This window comes from Mobula hypostoma, chromosome 29 (genome assembly GCF_963921235.1).
Source record: "Mobula hypostoma chromosome 29, sMobHyp1.1, whole genome shotgun sequence".
NCBI lineage: Eukaryota > Metazoa > Chordata > Chondrichthyes > Myliobatiformes > Myliobatidae > Mobula > Mobula hypostoma.
Window position 1 is genome coordinate 7338348 of NC_086125.1, and position 25400 is coordinate 7363747.

At 42.5% G+C, this 25400-nt stretch overlaps 1 protein-coding gene across 4 annotated transcripts in view; it reads right to left on the reverse strand.

Moving 5' to 3' along the window:
* Nucleotides 1-25400, reverse strand: part of LOC134339502 (DENN domain-containing protein 1B-like) — a 108745-nt gene that overhangs the window by 60780 nt on the left and 22565 nt on the right. For all 4 annotated transcript variants that reach the window (XM_063036081.1, XM_063036079.1, XM_063036080.1 and 1 more), the window contains exons 3-4: nt 9886-9929; nt 8808-8857 (exon numbers count right to left, since the gene is read on the reverse strand). In XM_063036081.1, the coding sequence (XP_062892151.1) occupies nt 8808-8857; nt 9886-9893 (58 nt within the window). In that variant the 5' untranslated portion in view covers nt 9894-9929. The remainder of the gene's footprint in view (nt 1-8807; nt 8858-9885; nt 9930-25400) is intronic.

A 25400-nucleotide genomic window follows, 5' to 3' on the forward strand; every position in this document is an offset into this window, starting at 1 on the left:
TCTGAGTAACAAACAACCTGCTGGAGGAACTCAGCAGGACAAGCAGCATCTGTGGGAGGAAAGGAAATGTTGATGTTTCAGGTTGAAACCTTGCATCAAGACTTAGAGATGAGAGGGGAGATGGCCAATATAAGGAGAAGAATGGGAGTGGTGTGAAAGGAGACTGAAGTGAATGGTGGACTGGGGAGGGGGTGTACAGTGACAGGTAGCTTGTGTAGGGGAGGGGAGCTGGGAGACAGTGGCAGCTCGATGATAGATGGAGGCAAAGAAAAGGAGAGGAAAAAGGAAAACACAGTCAGGGCAAGGTGTGGGATGAGGAGTATAAAGATGGGAGACAGCTGCTGGAGGGAGACAAGCAGGAACACAAAGGACTCCAATGAGGAGATGTTAATGGGAGCCATTGGGAAGAGGTGAAAGAGAGGACTGGTTGGAGAAAGTCGAACAACCTACTGGAAGGGAGACATCTAAAATCAGGAAACTCAATATTCGTGCCAAGGGGCAGTAGCAGTAGACTACCCAGGCAGAATGTGATATGATTTTCCTCCAGTTTGCATTGGGCCTAATCCTAGCACTTGAAATGGCTGAGGATGGACAGGTCTGTGTGGGAATTGAGTAGGGAACTGAAACAGCTAACAACCAGAAGCTAAGAATGGCCATTCTGGACTGAGCATAAGATGCTCTGCAAAACAGTCACCCAGTCTGCACTGGGTCTCATTGAGGTAGAGGAGGAGACACAGGAGCACCGAAAGTGGTGGATAAGGTTGGAGGAGATGCAGGTGAACCTTTATTTCCCTTGGAAGGTCTGTTTAGGTCTCTGAATGGTAGGGAGTGAGAAGGTGCAAGGATAAGCGCTGCACCTGCTGCGAGATCAGTGATCAGGGAGGGTGAATAGTGAATAATGAACAGACCAGGGTGTCACAGAGGGACTGGTCTCCAACTACACCAGCAGTCTGAATTTTGGCTTCGGCAAGATTAAGTATAAATAAGCCAGTAATCTTTTATAGTCTTTATAATATTCTGAGAGGCATAGAAAGAGTAGACAGGGAGTTTCTGTTTCCCAGGGTTGCAGTGTCTAATACCGGAGACATGCATTGAAGGTGAGAGGGGGTAGGTTGTAAGGAGTAAGTTTTTTTTACTTAGAGAGTAGTGGATGCCTGGAATTTGTTGCCCGTTATGGTGGTAGAGGCAATTACATGAGACGTTTGGATAGGCACATGGATATTAAGGAAGATGGAGGGATATGGACATGGTGTAGGTAGGAAGAATTTGTGCTTGGGTACTTCTGATTTGCTTCTTAGCTGGTTCAGCACAACACTGTGGCCCGAATGTGTGCTGTACTGTTCTATGTTGTATGTCCTCAAACCAAATTACACATGAAAGCTGGACCAAAGAATTGGGATGGCATCATTCCCCAGCATACAAGCATGGCACTATTCCTCATAGACCCAGGAGGAGAAAGCAGAAATATCAACAATAAGTTTAGAGAAACCCAATCCTCTGGGGACTTCTTCTGTAGGCCATTATCAATTGAGAAAGAAATAACTTTATTAGGAATGAAACAACTTCTGTACAGGTTTCCCCCACCATCCGAAGGTAGAGCGTTCCTATGAAATGGTTCATAAGCCAAAATGTCGTAAAGTGAAGAAGCAATTACCACTTATTTATATGGGAAAAATTTGTAAGCGTTCGTAGACCCAGAAATAACCGACCAAATCATGCCAAACAACACATAAAACCTAAAATAACAGTAACATATAGTAAAAGCAGGAATGATATGATAAATACACAGCCTATATAAAGTAGAAGTACTTTTCCACAATCATTACTGAACTGTTCTCCGTAATGAAAATCTCATGCAAGCGTTGTTGGCAAAAACACTCTCTCCAGTAACCTTTAAGCTATGAAGCTGCCAAATCATACCAAATAACACATAAAAATACACAGCCGATATAAAGTAGAAATAATGTATGTACAGTGTAGTATCACTTACTGGAATTGGGAAGACAGCACAGAGCACACTGATGATGGTGTGTTAGACTGAGTCGTCGCAGGTTGGGATGGTACAGTGGCCCCCACTCTCCAGGCTGCCGAGCGATACATTGCCGTGAAGCATGCAGGAATGCAGCAGTAGCCGGGAGACACACAGCACATCTTTAAGAAAAAAGCCGAAATAAACAAGCTAATTAATTAGGTGCCGCCCGGCACGTAAATGTCGGCCCAGATCAGAGGCGATGCAATTGGTACTGATCTGGGCCGACATTTACGTGTTGGCAGCACCTAATTAATTAGCACGTTTATTTTGGCTTTTTTCTTAAAGATGTGCTGTGTGCCTCCCGGCTACCGTTACATTCTCCGCGAATCAGTATCTGTCTGTGGCCTGGGGGTTGGGATGGTGGGACACTGGGGTGTCATCTTGTCATCTATTTCCATTACAGCAGGCAGCTCATCTCCTATGACTGCTCGCCTCAATGTCGAAGGTCGAGGTTTGTCGTCTGCTGTGGCTGATGTGGAAGGCTTGCTTGACTGCTGAGCCTCGCGTATTTTTCTATCACATAGTTCTTTGTAAGGACTCAAACCATCCTGCAAATATCTCCTAAACCGACGTACCCTTTCAAAATTAAAGTCGTACTTTATCATTACTCATTCGGTTTCGATTGTTATCCTTTTTTCTTCCAATTGCATCAGCTCTTCATCTGTCAGTTCTTGGTCATGGGATGCCAAAACCTCTTCAACATCATGTTCGTCAGCTTCCACAAGCCAAACTCACATTGTCCTTACTTCGTTCACCATGATCAAAACACTTAATTATGTCTAGTTTTATGCTAAGTGTAACACCCTTACGAGCTCTTTTAGGCTTTTCCGATACCTTAGAACTCATCTTGCAAACGGCTGCTCACAGGCACGTGTTAAAGCAATGCCGGCGAGAATGCAGTTCCGAATCCGGGGAGAGCGGCTGCTCGGGGCGCGCGCTGTCTTTTATCATGCGCCACTTTTTTTTTCATAACAGTGAAAACACCTTCTGAAAGCGAAAACAGGGTACTAATGTAGGTCTTTCGTAACAGTGAGGTTTCGTAAAGCGAACGTTTGAAAAGTGGGGGATACCTGTATAGCAATCCAGTGTCAAAGTGAGCCCACAGCATTACACCTGACACTAATGAGACAATTTTGCATGGAAATGCTTGGCTAACTGATACATTCAGGTATCGTTCTTCCACATTCAACCATTTATCCAGTCAGCGCAAACAAAAAAGCTGAACTGAAGGACCACCTAGAATGAAGGTACTTCAAAACCCCCGTAGCCCACGACAACCTGTGATTGGGATCTGCTCCAGTTTGCCTACCATCACAACATGCCAACAGCAGATCAGATTATTGGCTCTTCTCTCAGCTCGGGAACTCTAGACAATAAAGATACACATGTCAGGATGTTCTTCAGTGACTACAGCTCAGCATCCAATACTATCACTCCCCTGAAATTCAACACTAAACTCCAGGACTTGAGTCTCAATAATTCCCTGTGCAAGTGGATCCTCCATTTCCTCACAGGTAGATCCCAGTTACTACAGTTTTACAATAGCATCTCCTCCACAATCACCATCAGCACAACTGTACTACAAGGCCGTGTGCCTAGCCTGCTGCTCTACTCACTTTACACCTATGATTGTGGCCAGGTACAGCTCCAATGCCATACTTAAGTTTACTGACAACATCACTGCTGCTGACCAAACCAAAGGTGGTGACACATCAGTACATAGGAGTGGGACTGGAAATCTGGTTGAGTAGTGCTACATCAACAACCTCTCACTCAACATTAGCAAAACCGAAGAGCCAATGATGACCTCAGGAGGAAGAAGGCAGAGGCCCATGAGCCAGTCCTCATTAGGGATATGCGGAGGAGAGGGCCAGTGCTTCAAATTCCTTGGTGTTAATGTATCAGAGGATCTGTCATGTACATGCCATCACAAAGAAGGCACTGTAGTGCCTCTACTTTCTTAGAATTTTGCATAGATTCAGCATGTCACAAAAACTTTGACAAACTCTATTGATGCACAGTGGAGAGTATCCTGGTTTGTTGCATCATGGCCTGGTATGGAATTACCAGTGCCCAGGAGCAGAAAAGCCTACAGAAAGTGGTGGATTCAACCCAGTCCATCACAGGCAAAGCCCTCCCCTCTACTGAGCATACTTACATGGAACGCTGCCACAAGAAAGCAGCATCCCTCATTAAGGATCCCACCATCCAGGTCATGCCTTCTCGCCACTACCACTGGGCCATGGATTCCACACTCCCAGGTTCAGGAACAGCTGTTGCCCTACCATCATCAGGTTCCTGAACTGTTGTGGATAACGTCACTGACTATATCTCCAAGCTAACTTTTGACCTATTGTACTCACTTTCAAGAATCCTTTTAAAACTTAACGTTTTTAGCATTCTTTATTATTTGCACAATTTGTCTTCCTTTGCACATTGGTTGTTTGTCAGTGTTTATTTGGACCATAAGACCATTAGATATAGGTTCAAAATTAGGCCATTTGGCCCTTCAAGTCTGCTCTGCCATTTCATCATGGCTAATCCAATTCCCTCTCAGGCCCAGTCTCCTGCCCTCCCCCTCTATCTCTTCATGCTCTGACCAATCAAGAACCTATCAACCTCTGCCTTAAATTTACATAAAGACTTGGCCTCCACAGCTGCCTGTTGCAAAGAATTTCACAGATTCACCACTCTCTGGCTAAAGAATTTCCTCTTCTTCTCCATTCTAAAAGGATGGCCCTCTATTTTGAGGCTGTCCTCTGGTCTCAGACTCTCCCATCATAGGAAACATCCTCTCCACATCCACGCTTTCAAGGCCTTTCACCATTTGATAGGTTTCAATTTGGTCACCACTTATTCTTCTGAATTTAGTGAATACAAGCCCAGAACCAATAAATGTTCTTCATATGATAAGCCATTCAATCCTGGAATCATTTTCGTGAACCTCCTTTGAACTTCCCCAGTTTCGGCACATCCTTTCTGAGATAAGAGCCCCAAAACTGCTCGCAATACTCCAAGTGAGGCCTCACCAGTGCTTTATAAAGTCTCAATATTACATCCTTGCTTTTATAATCTGGTCCTCTTGAAATGAATGCCAACATCACATTTGTCTTGCCCACCACAAACTCAGCCTGAAAATTTACCTTTGGTGACTCCTGCACAAGGACACCCAAATCCTATTGTGCCTTTGATTTTTGTATTTTTTTCTCCATTTAGAAAAGAGCCAACCCTTTCATTTCTTTTACCAATGGGCATGACCATACACTCTCACTCTCTGTATTTCATCTGCCATTTCTTTGCCCATTCTCATAATCTATGTAAGTCCTTCAGTAGCCTCCCTACTTCTTCAAAACTGTCTGCCTCTCTACCTACCTTCATACCGTCTGCAAACTTTGCAATAAAGCCATCAATTCTATCATCCAAATCACTGACGTATAATGTAAAAAGAATCAATCTCAGCACAGACCACTGTGGTTACAAGGTCGGCACAACATTATGGGCCGATCGACCTGTAATGTGCTGTAAATTTCTATGTTCTATGTTTCTTCTGCCTCTCTCCCTTCTTGAAGAGTGGAGTGACATTTGCAACTTTCCAGTCTTCCGGAACCATTCCAGAACCTAGTGATCCTTGAAAGATCATTACGAATGACTCCACAATCTCTTCAACCACCTCTTTCAGAACCCTGGGGTGTACAACATCTGGTCTAGGTGACATATCTATCTTCAGATCTTTCAGTTTCGGAAGAACCTTGTCTCTAGTAATTTCACTTCATGACCCCAGACACCTGGAACTTCCACATACTGCTAGTGTCTTCCACAGTAAAGACTGATGCAAAATACTACTCAGTTCATCCTCTATTTCCTTATCCCCAATTACTACCTCTCCAGCTTTGTGTTCCAGTGGTCTGATATTCACTCTTGCTTCTCTTTTACATTCTATGTATCTGAAGAAACTTTTGGTATCCTCTTTAATATTATTAGCTAGCTTACATTTGAATTGTGTGGGCACGTAGCCAAGTGGTTAAGGCATTGGACTAGCGATCTGAAGGTCGTGAGTTCGAGCCCCAGCCGAGGCTATGTGTGTTGTGTCCTTGAGCAAGGCACTTAACCACACATTGCTCTGCGACGACACTGGTGCCAAGCTGTATGGGTCCTAAAGCCCTTCCCTTGGACAACATTGGTGTCGTGGAGAGGGGAGACTTGCAGCATGGGCAACTGCTGGTCCTCCATACAACCTTGCCCAGGCCTGCGCCCTGGAGAGTGAAGACTTTCCAGGCGCAGATCCGTGGTCTCGCAAGACTAACGGATGCTTTTACTTCACTTTTACTTTACACTTGAATTCCATCTTTACCTTCTTAATGATGTTTTTAGTTGCTTATTGTTGGTTTTTGCAAGCCTTCATTCCTTTAACTTCCCACTAATTTTTGCTCTATTATATGCCTTCTTTTTGGCTTTTATGTTGACTTTGACTTCCCTTGTTAGCCATGGTTGTGTCATCTTGCCTTTAGAAAACTTCTTCCTCTTTAGGATGTATATATCCTGTGGCTTCTGAATTGCTTCAAGAAATTCCAGCCATTGCTGCTCTGCCGTCATCCCTGCCAGTGTTGTTTTCCAATCAATTCTGGCCAACTCTTCTCTCATGCCTGTGTAATTTCCATTCTAAGTCTGAGTATGAGGCCTCTGTCAGTCACAGATGACCATGGATATTGTGTCCTAGCTGTCTAGATATGGAAGTATGGGCCATATGATATGGAGAGCAAGCTGTTGCCCATGAAGAAAGCTCTCCCTCTCCACACAACTGATGAACCCAAAGGAACGGCAGAGACTGATACAGTTTGGTACCAGCAGCGTCACAGGAGCTGCCAGTCAACATTCAACTCCATGTAGGACTGCCTTAGGGACTCCAGCTCTGGATTTTCCCCTCGGGATTTACTCCCGAAGGCTTTCCCATGAGCGGGTATAGCTGCAAGGCAGCAGAGGTTTGAGATCAGAGTTTTCCTTCTCCTAGAAGAGCTGCCAACCACAGATGATGATCCCCATCTGCCTGAATTCCCATTACTCCACTGTAATACTGATACATCTGATTTTAGCTTCTCCTTCCCAAATTTCAGGGTGAATTCGATCATATTATGATCATTTCCCCTGAAGGGTTCTTTTGCCTTAAGCTCTCTGATCAACTCCGGTTCATTGTTCAACACCCATTCCAGAACAGCTTATCCCCTAGTGGGCTCAACCACGAGCTGCTATAAAAAGCCAGTTCATAGGCATTCCAGAGATTCTCCCTCTTGAAATCCTGCACCAACCTGATTTTCTCAATCTACCTGCATATTGAAGTTCCTCATGACTATTGTAAAATTGTCCTTTTGGCATGCATTTTCTATTTTCCATGGACCACATCCCTACTGCAGCTAGGGGTCTGTATACAACTCCCATCAGGGTCTTTTTACCCTTGCAGTTCCTTCGTTCTATCCACAATGATTCAACACCTTCTGACCCTTTGTCACTTCCTTCTGATGATTTAATTTCATTTTTTACTAACAAAGCTACGCTACCCTGTTTGCCTTCCTGCCTGTTCTTTCAATTCAATGTGTATCCTTTACATTAAGCTCCCAGCTATAATCTTCTTTAACCATGATTCAGTGGTGAGTACAACATCATACTCGCCAATCTGTAACCGTGTTATGTAAGGTTTTTCCTATTCTATTGTATTCATTTATTTTCCTTGTAAATGCCAGCAAGAAAATGACTCAGGGTATTATATGGTAACATATATGTACTTTGATAATAAATTTACTTTGCACTTTAAACTTTTCTCAAACAATTACAGTTCATTTAGAACTAAGAACATGTTTTATTCTAATCTTCCCATGTTAAATGCAGAATAAAACAGGTTGAACCACACACTTTACACCAGTATTTACTTCTAAATGGTTCATCAGTCTATTTTCTCCTGTCTTCTACAGCAGCAAGCAATCCAGTCAGTCAGGTCTATGTCAATTCATTGCTGTGGCACAATGTGAAACTTGCTTCATTTTTCCATTCACAGCCCAGAGCCCTTTACCTTGCCTGCTTCTAATGATATTTTGTTTATGACTTTGATATTTTCTGTCAGGATAGTATAACTAAATCATATTTAAATTAGCAAACAACATTTACACTGAAAAATAGGTGAACAGTTAAAACTGAAAGTTTTGAGAAGAAGTTAAGCACTGGTTTAGCCTCCAGCAACTGGATGAAACCCAAACTAATTGTATTTGTGAATCCTATTGTCGACCAAGTACAAAGTACATTTATTATCAAAGTATCTATACTTTATACAACCTTGAGATTCGTCTGCTTACAGGCAGTCACAAAACAAAGAAACCCAATGGAACCCATTGAAACAAAATAAGAGCATCAAACACCAATGTGCTAGGGAGAGAAAAAAACAAATCATGCAAACAATAAAAGTAAGCTAATAACATTCGGAACTGAAGTTCACAAAAGTGAGGCATCACTGCAGCTGATTCAGCAGCCTGTTGGTTGCAGGCTACAGCCTCAGTTCAGTGCAGGAATGAATAAAGCTCGGGGAGCAGCAAGCAAAGACGAGTAGACTTCGCGGAGCAGCGAGCTGAACTGACCTGTCCCTCGTCTCTGGCCCTGACACCCTGACCTTTTCAAATCTCGGGGTGTTCCCTGCTTTCGGACCTGGGTCCTGCCGCTTCAATATGCGCTGGGGCCCGAGCCCCGCCAGCAATTCAGACATTAAGTTCTCAAGCTATGAATTGATTCTTACCTTTCCATATCAAAAGGGAAGCAGAACTTAGGCAGGCTTTGCAGAGATTCCTGTGGAAAGAGAAACAGGTATCTTGGCAGTATAGTAATCACAGTCTAGTATTAACAAAAGTGGTAGTTATCTCTATTGGGACCACCAATAACCTAGGTGGGGGATAATTTCAGGCGAGCGTAGATTTGAGCCATATAGTTAAAAAAGCCTTGTGCCTGGCTCCTGGGATCCCATTTTCACAATGGAGTTTGGTGGAGGCTGTGCATATATATAGGGCTAGTTATGTCATTGGTAACTGTGATTCCTCCTCTGAACGTGTAATTTGCTCATACTGGGTCTCCAGATTAGTATTAGAAAACTTCTGGTTGACAGAAATAATAAGAAGACAGGGTATACGGTGGTTTTTCGCATGAGATAGTAGTTAGAAAGGTAGTGTTGGATGCACCTCGTTGGGATGCAGTTATTTTTCAACTGTAAACACACTAAGGGGATTCACTTACAAATTTTTAAAATGTTTTTTGTTCTGTAAGTATTTAATGTAATCCAAATAACCATCCTATAATCAAATGTAGAACATGCACTTAAATGTAACTTCCGTATTTAATCAGGAGTTCAAAGTAAAAATCATGAATTTGTCTGGAAAAGAGAAGGCTGAGAGGTAACACCGGGCTTTAAGTTTAGTTGTTTGACAGAGCAGATTAGAAATATTTCTGTGTGGGATCTGCAAATGCTCGGCCATAAATACAAGATAGGAATTAATAAATCCAATTGGGAATTCAGGAGAAACATATTTGCCCAGAGAGTGAAGAGAAGATTAAGTACTCCATCACATTAAGATAAATGGCACTAATGTGATTAAGGGAAAATTGGAATAGAGCATGTGATGGGAATACAAAACAGGCTGACGGAAAGTGGAAAGGGGGTCAAATGGATCATATACAGACACATAGACCACCAAACATGACCTGTTATTCAACTGAGTCCTTTTTAATAGATATTTATGTCAATGGTGTCCCAAGCTCAATTGCTAACCAGTTCATGACCATGGGTCCATGAGCCACAGAGCAAGATAAAAGGTGCATCTTACCTGGTCATTGCTGTCTTCTGGGAATTGCCTCAACACTGCAGGATCTGAAAGGGATGACAGAGTCCATCAAAAAGCGACTAACCTCAGCTGTCCTGGCCCCTCTCTTATCTACTCTTTAGGGCACTGACTTTATGGAAACACCATGGTACCTTCTGTTTCTAGATAAACTAGAAGTGAATGTTGAAAGAACTAGATAAGGTGGATATGGAGAAGATGTTTTGTATGGTGGGGGTATCCAGAACTAGAGGGCACAGCCTCAAAATTGAGGGGCAACCCTTTAGAACAGAGGTAAGGAGGATTTTATTTCGCCAGAGAGTAGTGAATCTGTGGAATGTTCAGCCACAGACTGCAGTGGAAGCCAAGTCAGTGGGTATATTTAAAGAAAAAATTGATAGTTTCTTGATTGGTCAGGGCATCAAAGGTTATGGCAAGAAGGCAGGTATATGGGGTTGAGTGGGATCCAGGGTCAGCCATGATGGAATGGCAATACAGACTCAATGGGCTGAATGGCCTAATTCTGCTCCTATGTCTTATGGTCTTAATACAGCACCTGATATGAAAGCTGGTTCCCTTGGCTAAATCAAGAATAGTGCTAAATTAACATCCCAACCTATGTTCCCTCTAAGCTGTGTGCGTATACTCGCGCACACATGTTTTTCAACCAGCGCACAAAGGAAATTAATGTGCGCACAAAAGGTTAGTTACCTAAAATAATGTAGTAATTAATAATTATATCTATTGAAAATAATCTTTCAGTTAAATGTTTCTGTTAACTAGTTAGTCGGTTTTTCAAATACCACAATGCACGTCACTAATTTACGTCACCTCACCTATCCTGTTCCGGGATCTGGGAGACAATGTTTCATGGAGTGACAAAGTTAAAGTTTTGCTAAGCCAACAACATGAAGAAAACATCACAGTAGATACAAGTTCGCTGTTGACCTTTATAAATAGTCTTTGTGTTCATTTAGAAGAAAGGTTTCCTGAAGATGAGGTACAAGCATGGTCAGCTTTTGATTTCTCCGCAAATGCAGTTTGTGATTTCACATTTGGCGATGAACAAGTTAGTGCCTTATGTCTAAAATATCATTATTTTCTAGCTGAAAATACTGTAATAGTTAGAAAGTTTAATGATTTCAAATTTTCCATGCAAGAAAAAATTAAATCCAAACTGATTTCAAACTTTGCTCAAATGGCGGTATTTGTACTTCAAAATGAACAGTTTTGCGACCATGCACAGTTGATGGACATTGGGGGAACCTTTCCTGCATCTAGTGCATCTAGAGCGAGGTTTTAGCCTAACGAATCAACTCAAAAACAAGCTGAGAAACCGTTTAGGTGAATGTCATTTGGATATGTTAAATGAGAATCAAAAGCTATCATAGAACCAAAGAACATTACAGCACAGATACAGGCCTTTTGGCCCTTCTTGGCTGTGCTGAACCATTATTCTGCTTAGTCCCACTGACCATATCCCTCCATACACCTCTCATCCTTGTACCTGTCCAAGTTTTTCTTTTTCTTTTTAATTTATTTTTTATTGAATTTCATCATCAAACATTTTCATAAGATGTATTTCAGATACTGTACATATATTATATAATCATATTTGTCACAAATCTCCACATAATATTTATCTGATAGAAAGGAGAGGAAAGAAAGAACAATCGAAAGAAGAAAACTATGTACAGAGTAGGGAGTGATCTTTTTTTTACAACATATTCATTGATAGTGAGAATAAAATCAGGCCTATGAGGTGTTATGTAGTTAAACCATTTTTTCTAGTATGAATAAAATTGTTCCAACTTATGATTAACAGATGCTGTTATCTTCATTTTGTAAATGTCCATTGTAATTTCAATCCATACATTTAGAGTTGGGCTTTCCTGTGATAACCATTTCCTGGTAAGGGTCTTTTTACCAGCCACCAGCAGTACATTCATTAAATATTTATCTCTTTTCAACCATTCTTGAGGTATATACCCAAAATATATAACTCCCCTGTTTGCTGGAAAAATTGTGGAAATCAAAATGCAAACAATTATCATATTTTCTGGGAATGCCCTGTTATCAAAGACTATTGGAATGGGATACATAATGCCCTACAAGACATCTTTAAATGTGAAATACCCTTTGAGAGTTATACCCTATCAATTGGATGGAAGTTCTATTAGTCTAGATAGAGTTTACAAAGAATAGGTAAATGCCAAAGACAGGAGAGAGAAAAAATAACTGAGTGACTTAAATGTGTACGTTATTTTGTTGTTATTCCGTGCAGTTTTATGTCAAATATTTTGTAAAGCTACATAAACCGTGCCATGCGTGCATTCAGTGTGCACATACTTTTGTCACAGGAAAATAATTTGCACAACGTAAGATTTTTGGGCACACTGACTACTAAAAATTAGAGGGAGCATTGGTCCCAGCCAGTCCTGAGAACAACTATTTTGATAACAAATTTGACTGACTGTAATTAGACAGGTCTTTATTTAGAGATACAACATGATGACAGGCCCTTCCAGCACCATCTAATTATACCAAAACGACCAATTAACCTACTAACCGGTACGTCTTGGAAATGTGGGGGGAAGCTGAAGAACCCGGAGGAAAGCCATGTGGTCACGGGGAGAACATACAAACTCCGTACAGACAGCAGTGCAATTGAACCTGGTTCGGTGGTGCTGTAATAGTGTTATGCTAATCTCTACGCTACCATGTCACCGTTTCCTTGTTGGGTTCAGTAGCCCTGGATAAACAATTTGAATCAGCAGGGAGACTAAAGCTGGGCAGACCATCCAGATCTGGAGCACTGAACCCAGTTGACCTCAACATTTTTCTCATAAACACTGATGTCCCATTGACTTGGCCTCAACACTCTGCCTGATGTTCTCAAACTAACAGGTAACATCACAAATCTGATTATGTCCTGTCCCTCTAGCAGAGGAGGCAGTGGTGTAGTGGTAGAGGGGCTTGAGAAAGTAACCCTGTGTAATGAGTAAACCAACACAAAGAATAAATGTGCTTGACTTCAGCTATCTATCAACCCATTGCAGACATTTATATTGGTGTTGACAGAAATGAACACTGCACAGTCCTTGTAGAGACAAGGCCTGTGTTATGTTCCGTAACTTCAAAACATTAAACTAGTTCACAGGAAGACACAGGAGTTTGAAATGAAAGTCTAACTTCGTGTTTACTTTTAGCGATGCATGCACGTATCACATGGTAGCGTGATGACGTATGCAATTTGTGTATTTATACATATAACCCGTAAACTCAGCAGGTCATCAATGGAAAAGAGTACAGCTGATGTTTCGGAACCTGAAACGTCGACTGTTTATTCTTTTCCATAGATGTTGCCTGGCCTGCTGAGTTCCTCCAGCATTTTGTGTGTGTTGCTTGGATTTCCAGCATCGGCAGATTTTCTCTTGTTTGTGATATAACTTGTAATGAATTATTTAAAAACATGCTTAATCAATTAACATATATACAATCAACAAACTTTGATTTCTACAACATTTCTATAGATGTATGGTGGGGAACATTCTAACTGGATGCATCAGAACCTGGAATGGAGCCTCCAATGCACAGGATCGCAATGGGCTGCAGAGGGTTGTAGACTCACGCAGCACAACTGTCCCCATGGTCAAGGATATCCTCAAGAGACAGTGCATCAAGGAGGTGGCATCCATCATTAAGTACCCTCACTCTATGCCCTCTTCTCGTTACTACCATCAGATTAGATTCAACTTTATTGTCATTGTGCCGAGTACAGATACAAAGCCAATGAAATGCAGTTAGCATCTGACCAAAAATGCAAAGAATAGTATTATTTACAAAATAACTGTGAATAAAAGGTAAGTGCTACAGCACACAAATATAAAAATACTGAGACAGTGCAATATGAGTGCAATACTGCTTAGCACTGTGATGTGAGGTTCAGCAGGGTCACAGCCTCAGGGAAGAAGCTCTTCCTGTGCCTGCTGGTGTGGGAGCGGAGGCAGTTTCACAACACGCTGGAGTGCTTTGCGGTTCGATACGGAACAATTACCATACCATACTGAGATGCAGTTGGTGAGTATGCTCTCAATGGTACAGCGGTAAAAGTCCGTCAGTATCCTGGGACAGAGGTGAGCTTTCTTGATGCTCCGCAGGAAATAAAGGCGCTGTTGCACCTTTTTGATCAGGATGGAGGAGTTCAGGGACCAGGTGAGATCCTCGGAAATGTGGACACCAAGGAATTTGAAGCTTGATACATGCTCCACTACAGCTCCGTTAATATAGCTGGGGACATGAGTGTGGCTCCTAGCATGCTGAAGTCCACAATGATCTCCTTGGTCCTCTGGGTGTTAAGGGCCAGGTTGTTGTTGGCACACCACGTGGTCAGGTGCTGGACCTCGTCCTTGTAGGCTGTCTTGTCATCTCCTTTGATCAGGCCAACCACTGTGGTGTCATCTGCGAACTTGATTTATGGAGTTAGAACCATGTACAGGAACGCAGTCATAGCACGCAGCCTTGAGGCACACCGGTGTTCAGGGTGAGAGTGGAGGAGGAGAGGTTGTCTAAATTAACTGATTGGGGTCTGTTAGTCAGTAAGTCCAAGGTCCAATTGCAGAGGGATGAGCTGATACCAAGCTGGTGAACTTTGGCGATCAGCTTGGAGGGGTCACAGTATTGAATGCCGAACTAAAGTCAATGAACAGCATTCTGACGTAGGAGTTGGGGCTGTCCAGGTGGGTCAGGGCAGAGTGAAGTGCCACGGAGATGGCGTCCTCTGTTGATCTGTTGGTGCAATAGGCAAATTGATGGGGGTAAAGGGTAGTGGGCAGACAGGATTTCAGATGCAATAGAACCAGTCTCTCAAAGCACTTTGCAATGATGGGGGTGAGTGCAACTGGGCAAAAGTCATTCAGGCCCATGGCAGTGGACTGCTTCGGCACTGGCACGATGGTGGCGATCTGGAAGCTTGTGGGGACAACTGCCTGGGCCAGGGACAGATTAAAAATGTCCATGAAGACCTGGGTCAACTGCCCTGCACAGACTCTGAGCACATGGCCAGGTATTCCATCCGGACCAGCTGCCTTTCGTACATTCACCCTGCTCAGGGTGGCACAAACATCGGAGGTGGAAAGTGAGAGAGGCAGTTCACCAAGTGGGAGATCCGCTTTGAGGGTGACCTCCTTGTTCCCTCTGTCAAAGTGAGTGTAGAAGTAATTGAGCTCATCAGGGAGGGAAGCAGAGCTGGAAGGGGGCACAGTACTAGGTGGTTTGAAGTCTGTAATAATCTGTATGCCATGTCACATGGGCCGGGGGTCTGACGAGTTGAAATGCTCCTCGATGCTCTGTTTGTATATGTGTTTAGCCTGAGAGATTCCCCTCCTCAGGTTGGCCCTGGCTGAGCTGTAAGCCTCCTGCTCTCCAGACCTGAAGGCTGAATCTCTGGTTTTGAGCTGGAGGCGAACTTCTCTGTTCATCCAACGTTTCAAATTGGAGGTACTGTACATGAGCCTGAAGACCTGCACTGAACAATTCTGTAACAGATTCTCCCTTCTGAACACCTCTTCATCCCTCTTATTTTGCACCGGGTTAGTGATAATAAATCTGATTCAATAACAAGCAACTCCTGCAGAAGATGACTATTTGCAACAGGAGTTCAAAGACCATAAGATCATAAGATATAGGAACAGAAGTAGGCCATTCGGCCCATTGAGTCTGCTCCATCATTCAATCATGGGCTGATCCAATTCTTCCAGTCATCTCCACTCCCTTGCTTTCACCCCATACTCTTTGATGCTCTGGCTAATCAAGAACCTGTCTATCTCTGCCTTAAATGCACCCAATGACTTGGCCTCCACAGTCACTTGTGGCCACAAATTCCACAGATTTACAACCCCCTGACTAAAGTAATTTCTCTGCATCTCAGTTCTAAAAGGACGTCCTTCAATCCTGGTCGTGCCCTCTTGTCCTAGAATCCCCTACTATGGGAAATAACTTCGCCATACCTAATCTGTTCAGGCCTTTTAACATTCGGAATGTTTCTATGAGATCCCCCCTCATTCTTCTGAACTCTAGGGAATACAGCCCAAGAGCTGCCAGACGTTCCTCATACCTTTTCATTCCTGGAATCATTCTCGTAAATCTTCTCTGAACCCTCTTCAATGTCAGTATATCTTGTCTAAAATAAGTAGCCCAAAATTGCACACAATACTCCAAGTGTGGTCTCAGGAGTGCCTTATAGAGCCTCAACATCACATCCCTGCTCTTATATTCTATACCTCTAGAAATGAATGCCAACATTGCATTCACCTTCTTCACAACTGACTCCAGCCAACAGAGCTCTCTGGGTCACTGAGGCACACAAGCCTCCAAACCACAATGGTTTGGAGGTTTGCATCCCTCAATGACCCAGACAGCTCTGTTGGCTGGAGTCAGGGCTTTATACTTTGGCTCTTAGTAGGGTCACCCATGTCAAACAGGCCCCAGGGTAGAGGCCAAACTAAGAGTGGTCCAACCAGTCCTCCAAGTTCAGAGATTCAGTTCAGGGATGACAACCCTGACTGGTAAAACAAAATTATTATGGAGACAGTAATAAAGAATCCTTCTACATCTGAGTGTGGTGGTATTCCTGAGTCTCCACCTGGGACTTGCATGGGTTCCTCTGAGAGGAAGCTACTGATGTGATGAAGCATGCCCTGAACACCACCAGGGATGGAAGAACTTTGCTGCTGCCCTAAATGCCGGTGGCTAACGGGCAGTAACACTCCATTAAAAAGAATGCAGCAGCTCAGAATGGTGGATCAAGGGATTCTTAAGGAAATTAAGGATGGGAAATAAATTCTGGTCTTTCCAGCTACACTGAGGCCCTGAGAAATGAATAAACATTAAAAAAAAATTAGACTTTGGAGCTTCATGGCTGAATTGAGCTTAGCATCATATGCTGTTACTGGACTATAATTCTGGTGGAAAAGCATTGACTATAGCTCCTCCTCCTCACTGCCACCCACCAGCTCCTGCTGGATGTCTGGCCATGTATAATGCCCACTATTCCTCCTATGGTGTCACTTTCAAATTCAGCAATTCATCTATATCTTTGACTGAACTTTGGTGAAGCCTAGATTGCTGGCAGGGTGACTGGCATTGCTGGGATTGGGTCTAAGGCAGGGAGTCAAGTGTATGGTATTAAGTGTTAAGAGAAGAAATCTGCTCTCCATTGTACGTGCTAAATGTGCAATCCTCACAGATTTTGCAGATTATAAACAATTTCTGAAATTCAGTTCCATTAACTTCATTATGCTACATTCAGAACATGCCATGGAGGGTTGAATTTCTATACTGGGTGACAGGGTGGAGATATGTCTCTACCAAAGGAGGTGCAAGGCACTTCTTCCCTCCACTAGCCTGCAGATCACCTTTGGGAAAGGTGTAGCACCTGCTTAGCCCCAGATCAGGGTCACATGAAGCCATGGGTGCAGGTAATGGATGGTCGTATAAGCAGCTGCTGCGTATCACGTCTTCATTATGCAACCACTGATGCCAGGCAGACAATCTCTGAAGAGTATTGTGAAGACACTGTTCTGAAGAAGGCAATAGCAAGAAAAATTTGCCAAGCACCATCATGGTCAATGATGACCCATGACATATGACACAGCACATAATGATGATAATGAGTTGGCTAGGTCTAAAAGTGTGGCTCTTGGTTATAATATAGAAGCTGTGAGCCAGATGGTGTAAGTTCAGATCTCAAATTCTGAGACTAATTTAAAAAAAAATGCAGTACAGTAACAGCTGGACAATGAGATTTGTGTTTTCCAAGCATTTCTACAGTACTCAGGTTCACAGAAAACAGGAAGATGGTAAAGACCACCTTGCTCTAGAATTCAAAACAATCATGGCTGATCATCCACTTCAGTAGCCTATTCCTCCCTTCTCCCCTTTTCCCTTGATCATTTTAGTAATAAGAACTCTATTTACACACTTCTTAAATAGATTTAATAATTGCTTTCTGTGGTTCAGAGTTTATCTGGTTCATCACCCTCCGAGAAGAAAAAGTCACCTGATCTTGGTTCTGAATGGGATATCTGTAACCTGTGACCTCTGACTCTGGACTCGCCGGCCATTGGGAATACCTTTCCTTTATCTAGTCATAGGGTCATATAGCATGGAAACAAGCCCTTCGACCCATCTGGTCCATGCTGACCAAGGTGCCCAATGAAGCAAGCCCAATTTGCCAGTGTTTGTCCCATAACCTTCTAAACCTTTCCTGTCCAACTACCCGTCCAGCTCTCTTTGTTGTTTATTTACCTGCCTCAGCAACTTCCTCTGGCAGCTCGTTCCACATACATACCATCCTCTGTGGAAGAAAATGCCCCTCAAGTTCCTATTAAAGCTTTCCCTTCTCAGCTTAGACTATGCCTTCTACTTCCTGATTATCCGACCTCAGGGAAAAAAAGTGAGTGCGTTCATCCTGCTATGTTCTCAAGATTTTATACACCTCTCAGTCTCCCATGCTCCAATGAAACGTCAGAAATGTACAGGATTTTGTGAGATTCTCTCCTCAAGCAAATCTAAGTATAACGGATTCATTCTCCTCATACAGTGATCTTGTCATCCCAGGAATCAGTCTAATAATTCTTTGCTGCAATCGCTCCACCGCAAAAATAATCCTCCTCAAATAAGAATATCAGGTGACCAAAGCTCCAATTGGTATCTTCCCATAGCCACTACAGTACAGCTGGAGCAAGACATTGCTGGTTCTGAACTCAAATCATCTTGAGATGAGGGCCAACATTTTAATCTGTCTTCGTGCATGTTTGATGCACCTCAAGCCTCCTTAAATCTTCTCTCTTCCCAATCTACTACTACTCATGATAATGTGCCTTCTTTTAAAACCAAAATGATAACTTTGTTCTTATTACTGAGTTTTATTCTGTGAAACAGTTCTCAATCAATATCATTCCATTATCTTCCATTAGGTTTAATTTTGCACATTGACATCTTATGTGTAACCTTATCAAAATTTTCTGATAACGTCCCACATCTGGTCACCCAATTATAGGAAAGATGTCAACAAAATTAAGAGAGTACAGAGAAGATTTACTAGAATGTTACCTGGGTTTCATCTCCTAAATTACAGAGAAAGGTTGAACAAGTTAGGTCTTTATTCTTTGGAGCATAGAAGGTTGAGGGGCGACTTGATAGAGGTATTTAAAATTATGAGGGGGATAGATAGGGTTGACGTGGATAGGCTTTTTCCATGGGGGGGGGAAATTCAAACAAGAGGACATGAGTTGAGAGTTAAAGGACAAAAGTTTAGGGGTAACATGAGGGGGAACTTCTTTACTCAGAGAGTGGTGGCTGTGTGGAACGAGCTTCCAGCAGAAGTGGTTAAGGCAGGTTCAATGTTGTCATTTAAAGTTAAATTGGATAGATATATGGCCAGGAAAGGAATGGAGGGTTATGGGCTGAGTGCAGGTCGGTGGGACTAGGTGAGAGTAGGAGATCGGCACGGACTAGAAGGGCCGAGATGGCCTGTTTCAATGCTGTAATTGTTATATGGTTATAAGAAGAAAGTGGACAAAATTTCATATGTCAAATGCAGTGGTTATACACCATCTATTCTTATAATTACATCTTTAAAAAGAATTCCAAAAGGTTTGTTAAGCATGATTTTTTTTTCATAAATCCATTTGATTTTATCCAATATCATTAAGGCTTTCAGAATATTCTGGTACCGCATCATTCAAAATAGATTCTAACAACTCCCCCACTACTGACGTAAAACTTACAAGTCTGCAATTCCTTCTCTTCCTCTTTTTTTTAATAGCTCTTCAATCTTGACTGGATCCTTCAATTTTTGGCTACACTCTGCAATCATTGGCTATTGTCTTCAATCTTTGATGACTTATTTAATCTTCATAACAGTAACTTTATACATTGAGCCACACATTAGAAGTAAAGATGTGGTGCACAGTAGTTGTATGAGACTTGTAGACATGTGTAACATTCCTTTTAAACAACTTCTGTTGGTGAATGGTTTAGATACAAGAGGTTGCTGATTCTAGTAGCAACATATTTCAGCATTTTTTTCAAAGGAGGGAGTAAAGGGGAACTCCAAAAATGGTTGTAGAAGTTAGTCATAAATCCCTGCATGACACCAGCCGAGGCTTTGGCCTATTTCTGAGCAGACAGGAAATGGTTTAATGCAACATGAAGTTGATTATTAACTGGAACGTCATTCAGTTTCTCTTTCTTGCATAAAATGTCTGCTCTATACATTCTGCATGGCGGTCTATTCCCTGAAAACACCATGGCATATGCTCCCGTGAACACATTGTCACGCTGACAGTCTGCTTTCTGCCATCTGCAGAGGTCTTGCCCCAACCAAATGTCGATCTGGTACGGAGCTCAACAGGAAACCTGTGGCTTCAGCATAATTTTAAGAAAGAAAAAAAAATCCAGATTTGCAGAAATGAGTCATTGTGCAGCAGACTCCAAATCTTGAACCTGCTCTGCTTGCTTTAGTGTCTTAAGTTTTTAGACCTCTCACCCAGGCATTCACCTCTAGCCAATGATGGGCTATCTATGTATCACAAAGTGGGCTTAATTCATTTCTGAGGGAGTGTTGGCAGATATTTGACTAAGGTACGTATCTTTGCCTAATAGGTTCTGTTTAGACATGCTCATTCTCCAGTACAGTATTCAGGAGTGTCTGAGTTCCTTTAAACAATTGCACTCGGATCAACCACCATCCTTTCTACACCTCTGTCCCATAGACCCTGGCTGAGACTGGCAAAACGTTACAGACTACATGAATTGTGGTCCTGACACTACAGGGGTGTTATTAAACCAGATGGATGCTGGGCTGCATAAAGGATAAATAGTTAAATGTACAGTTGGGGAGGTAGTCTTAAAGGATAAGGAAGCAAAAATAAAAAAGGTGAAGAGGCAGAGATATTTAAGGAAGAAATTCTGGCTGATGATTAAGTCTGAGACAAAGGCTGAGGTAGTAGCAAGTCCTGGGAGGATTGAAGGGCCGGAAAAAATTACAGAAAAAGGAATATGACATGAAGGATATTGGAAATGTGGAGGAGAATTTTCAAATAGCAGGTTATGCTTAGGAGAACCTGAAGACAATAGAAACGCATTTCCAGTGGCCTTGGTAAAGTTCAATGGCAATAGCAGTATATTTGCATTGTACAAATCATCATCTTGGCCCAGGTTTTTAGAAAAAGATGGTGTTTTAGGCTTGTCTAGTGACTTTACATCTGATATAACAGATCCTGTCTGATCACAGAGGTGAAACAGATTCAAGTCCTGGTTTGCACTCGAAGAGGGGACTGAATAGGAATAACCAGAAATATACCACCAGGTTACTCTGCCTGAATATTGTCTGTGATGCAAAGCATATTGGTGAATCTAAGGTGCCTCAGCTGTAGCTGCCTTGAGACTGACAGCATTCGATCCAAGTTCAGATATCATGAGGAAAGGCTGAATGGAATTGGCTTGTGTTCTGAGTTTTGAAGACTGAGGAGTGAAATGACCAAACTGTTTCAAACCTTAAAAGAATTTGAGAAAAATGCTTTCCTTTTTGGTGGAGAGATCAAAGACATTAACAACTTTAGCGACACGAGATTCTGCAGATGCTGGAAATCGTGAACAACACACACAAAGTGCTGGAGGAACTCAGCAATGCAAGTAGCATCTATGGTGGGGCATAAACATTCAACGCTTCGAGCCGAGACTCTAGACCCTTCATCAGGATTGGAAACAAAGAAGGTGGAAGTCAGACAGAATAAGGAGGTGGCTTTAGGGCTTGGATGATCAGGAAGTGTTACTTCACAGAAAGAGTAATAGAAATAAAATGATAACCTTCTCCTTAAAGGACCGACTCTGCAGCAGTTGCTTGACTAAGGTCAGTAGATTGTTAGGCAAGGATGTGAAGGCACCTAGACCTAAATGGAGTTGCAGAACAGGACCTAATTGGCTTTTGGAACTTGTTTGTGGAACTGCATGACCTATACATTTTATATTCAAATACATGCAGATTTTAATTACCTGCACTTTGTACATTCCCAGTGAGTGGACCAGCTACTTAATTATAGTTGTTTAAGCTTGATCCATATCTCTTTTATTCATTTCCAAATAATGATTTCCAAGTAACTTCATTTTCTTCCGTTCAGAAGATAGGTGAATTATAGTCACCAGGTAATTTGATATCTCAGTCTGGATCGGTAGTATTTTCTCAGCTGTTATGTCATTCTTTTTTCCTTTTTATTCTTTTTTCTGGGAGTGCAAAACATGCACAGTCTGACCTGCCCAGCACATCACCCATCTCTACATTTCCCGACTCCTACATTCTTTTGAATGTATTCTCACTCTCTAACTACTCCCATTTATTCATTGATCAGATAATCCTGATTATCTCCATGGTCACATCAGTTTCAATTGATCAGAGACATTCCATATAACCATGTAACAATTACAGCATGGAAACAGGCCATCTCGGCCCTTCTAGTCGGTGCTGAACTCCCCGTCCAACCCTCCTTGCAGTTTAAGAAGCTAGGTTTATCTCCTTCCCGGTTCTGGCAAAGGGCTTTCAGTCTGAAGCATTAACTCTTCCCACAGGTGTAGTCTATCCTGCTGAGTGTTTCCAGCATTTTCTGTTTTTATTATAGTGAATTATAGTATCTTCATTAGAGTCAGGTAACTGAACAAAGACAAAGGCATATTTTGAAGCCTTCTGGCCAAATGCAAAGAGGAGAGGGAGGAACTAAAGATGGTGCCAGAGGTTTTTGCAGACCCAGGCGACTTCTTCTAGTTTGTCTGCAAAACAGTTTAATCTCTCCTTGTGTCTCTTTTTCCTTTTCAAGGTGGCTAGGGTCCTGTTGGAGCCCATGGTCTTGGACTTACTGAGTGGCTTGGCGTTTTGCTATCTCCAGATGCGGCCTAGAAGACGTGTGCCTTTCGGGTGTGGCCCTGTGGATGACTTGATTCCTTGCTGATGTTGCAAACTTGTGGGAGATTGAAACATCGAGACAGCAGGCAGTGTATGGCGCTGTCAAAAGAAGGTCCCTGTACTTGAGTGATCTCTCTCTCTCTCCCTTGATGGGGAGTGAGATTCTGTTGGTCCTTGTGTCAGGGAACTCGCACAAGTGACACGGCAGATTATAACATCGAAACAGCGAGCGGTTTGGCACCCCTTTTGCAGTTGCGGGAGTGATAGCTCTCTCTCCCTTGCTAGTGAGAGAAAGAGTCTGAGACAGCGAAGTGTTGGGACAGACTATAGTTTTTGATGGACTCAGGATCATGGTCACTGGGGCTTTGCTATTGCTTGCACTGTGGGTGGTGGGATGGGGGGGGTTGATACTTTTTGCTGGAGTTAAGGGGGAAGGATTGATGCCTTTGCTGCTGCCTGTGCATGGGGGGGGGGGGCTTCGGGATTCTAATGTTTTCTGTCATTCATTCTTTGGGATTTTTTGCTATCTCCTGGATGTCTGCAAAGAGTAGGAATTTTAGGTAATATACTGTATACTGTACATTCTCTGATATTAAATTGCACCATTGAAATGTTCATGATGCATTTACCAATACTGAGGACACTAATTATATCTGTAGTTATGCTACCTTTCACACGGAAATTGGCAGAACAGAAGAGGGTCATTTGCGTTCATACTAACCAGGAAAAATGCAGGGAGCTTTGAGGATATCGAGGCCCTTCTTTGGTCGGGGCCGACCATAGCTGTCTATGTGATACACAAGCCGGTACGCAAGCTAGGGCAGCAGGACATGGAGAGCAAGTTGTTGCCCATGCAGCAGGCTTCCCCTCTCCATGTAGCTGATGAATCCAAAGGGACTGCAGAGGCTGTTACAGTTCAGCACCAACAGCAGCACCACAGGAGTTGCCAGTCAGCACTGAGCTCAGCGTTGGACTGCTTTAGGGATGCTAGCTTCAGACTTTTCCCTTGGGGTTACCTCCTGAAGCATCCCCCATGAGTGGGTTTAGCCACAGGCAGTGGAGGTTTGAGATCAGAGTTTTCCTTCTCCTGGATGAGCTGCCAATCACCGTAGACGAGCCCCATCTGAGGAGTAAGCTTTTAACTAAACCACTTGCAAAGTTTTAGTCTGTACTGTGGCTCATTCCTATTCACTCTGTCCAAGTCTCTCAAAATTTCATACTCATCTAATAATATTTCAGCTGTCAAAATCCACAGATCTTCTTTCCACTCTCTCTAGTGCTCTCACATTTTTGTTTGGTGATCAGAACAACAGATTGTTCTCTGTGGCATGGCTATTGTTTTTTAGAGTTCCTGCATAAAACTGCTTCTCTTGTTCAAAGTTCAAAAGTAAAATTATTATCAAAGTACATATATGTCACCATATAGAACCCTGAGATTCATTTTGATGTGGGCATACCAATAAATGCATAATAGAATAATAACCATAATAAAATCAATCAAACACAGCACTAACTTGGGTGTTCAACCAGAGTGCAAAAGACAACAAACTATACAAATACAAAAAGAAATAAATAATAATAAAAATATAAATATGCAATGAATATTGAGGACAAGAGATGAAGAGTCTTTGATAGTGAGTCCAGAGGTTGTGGGAACAGTTCAGTATTGAGGCGAGTGAAGTTGTCCTCTTTGGTTCTAGACCCTGATGGTTGAGGGGTAATAACAGTTCCTGACCTGGTGCTGTGAGACCTGAGGCTCCTGTATCTTCTTCCGATGGCAGCAGTGAGAAGAGAGCATGACCTGGATGGTGGGGGTCCCTGATGATGGATACTGCTTTCCTGTGACAACAGTTCGTGAAGATCTGCTCAATGGTGAGGAGGGCTTTACCCATGATGGACTGGGCCGTATACACTACCTTTTGCAGGATTTTCCATTCAAGGGAATTGGTGTTTCCATACTAGGTTGTGGTGCAGCCAGTCAATATACTCTGCACTACTCATCTACAGAAGTTTGTCGAAGTTTTAGATGCGAAGTAGAGACACTGCCATGCTTTCTTTGTAATTGCACTTACATATTGGACCCAAGACAGGTCCTCTGAAATTATAACACCAAAGAACTTATGCTGATCCTCCAGTGATGATGTATCTTGTCTTCGTCAATAAAGTGTTTCCTTCACTACCTGTCCTGTTACCTTCAACTAGACATACTCTCCAATATCTCTCCATTCCTTACACTTTTAAGGATCTTGGCATTTAATATGGACTCCCTTACCTTGTTCATCTTTCTCTACATTGAATTGCTTTGCCACTTTTGTGCCATATAATCAAGCCATTGAGGAGAAACCAAAGAGATTTTGAAAATAAAAACCCAGGAACCTTAGACGAGTCAGCCTAACATCTGTGGCAGGTCATTTACTGGAGAGGATTCCAAAGGATAAGATATGCATGCATTTGGAAGGGTAAAGGTTGATTGGGGGTAGTCAACACGGGCTTTATATGTTGGAGATCATGTCTTAGGAACTTGAATAAATGTTTTGATGAACTAACCAAGGAGGTCGAT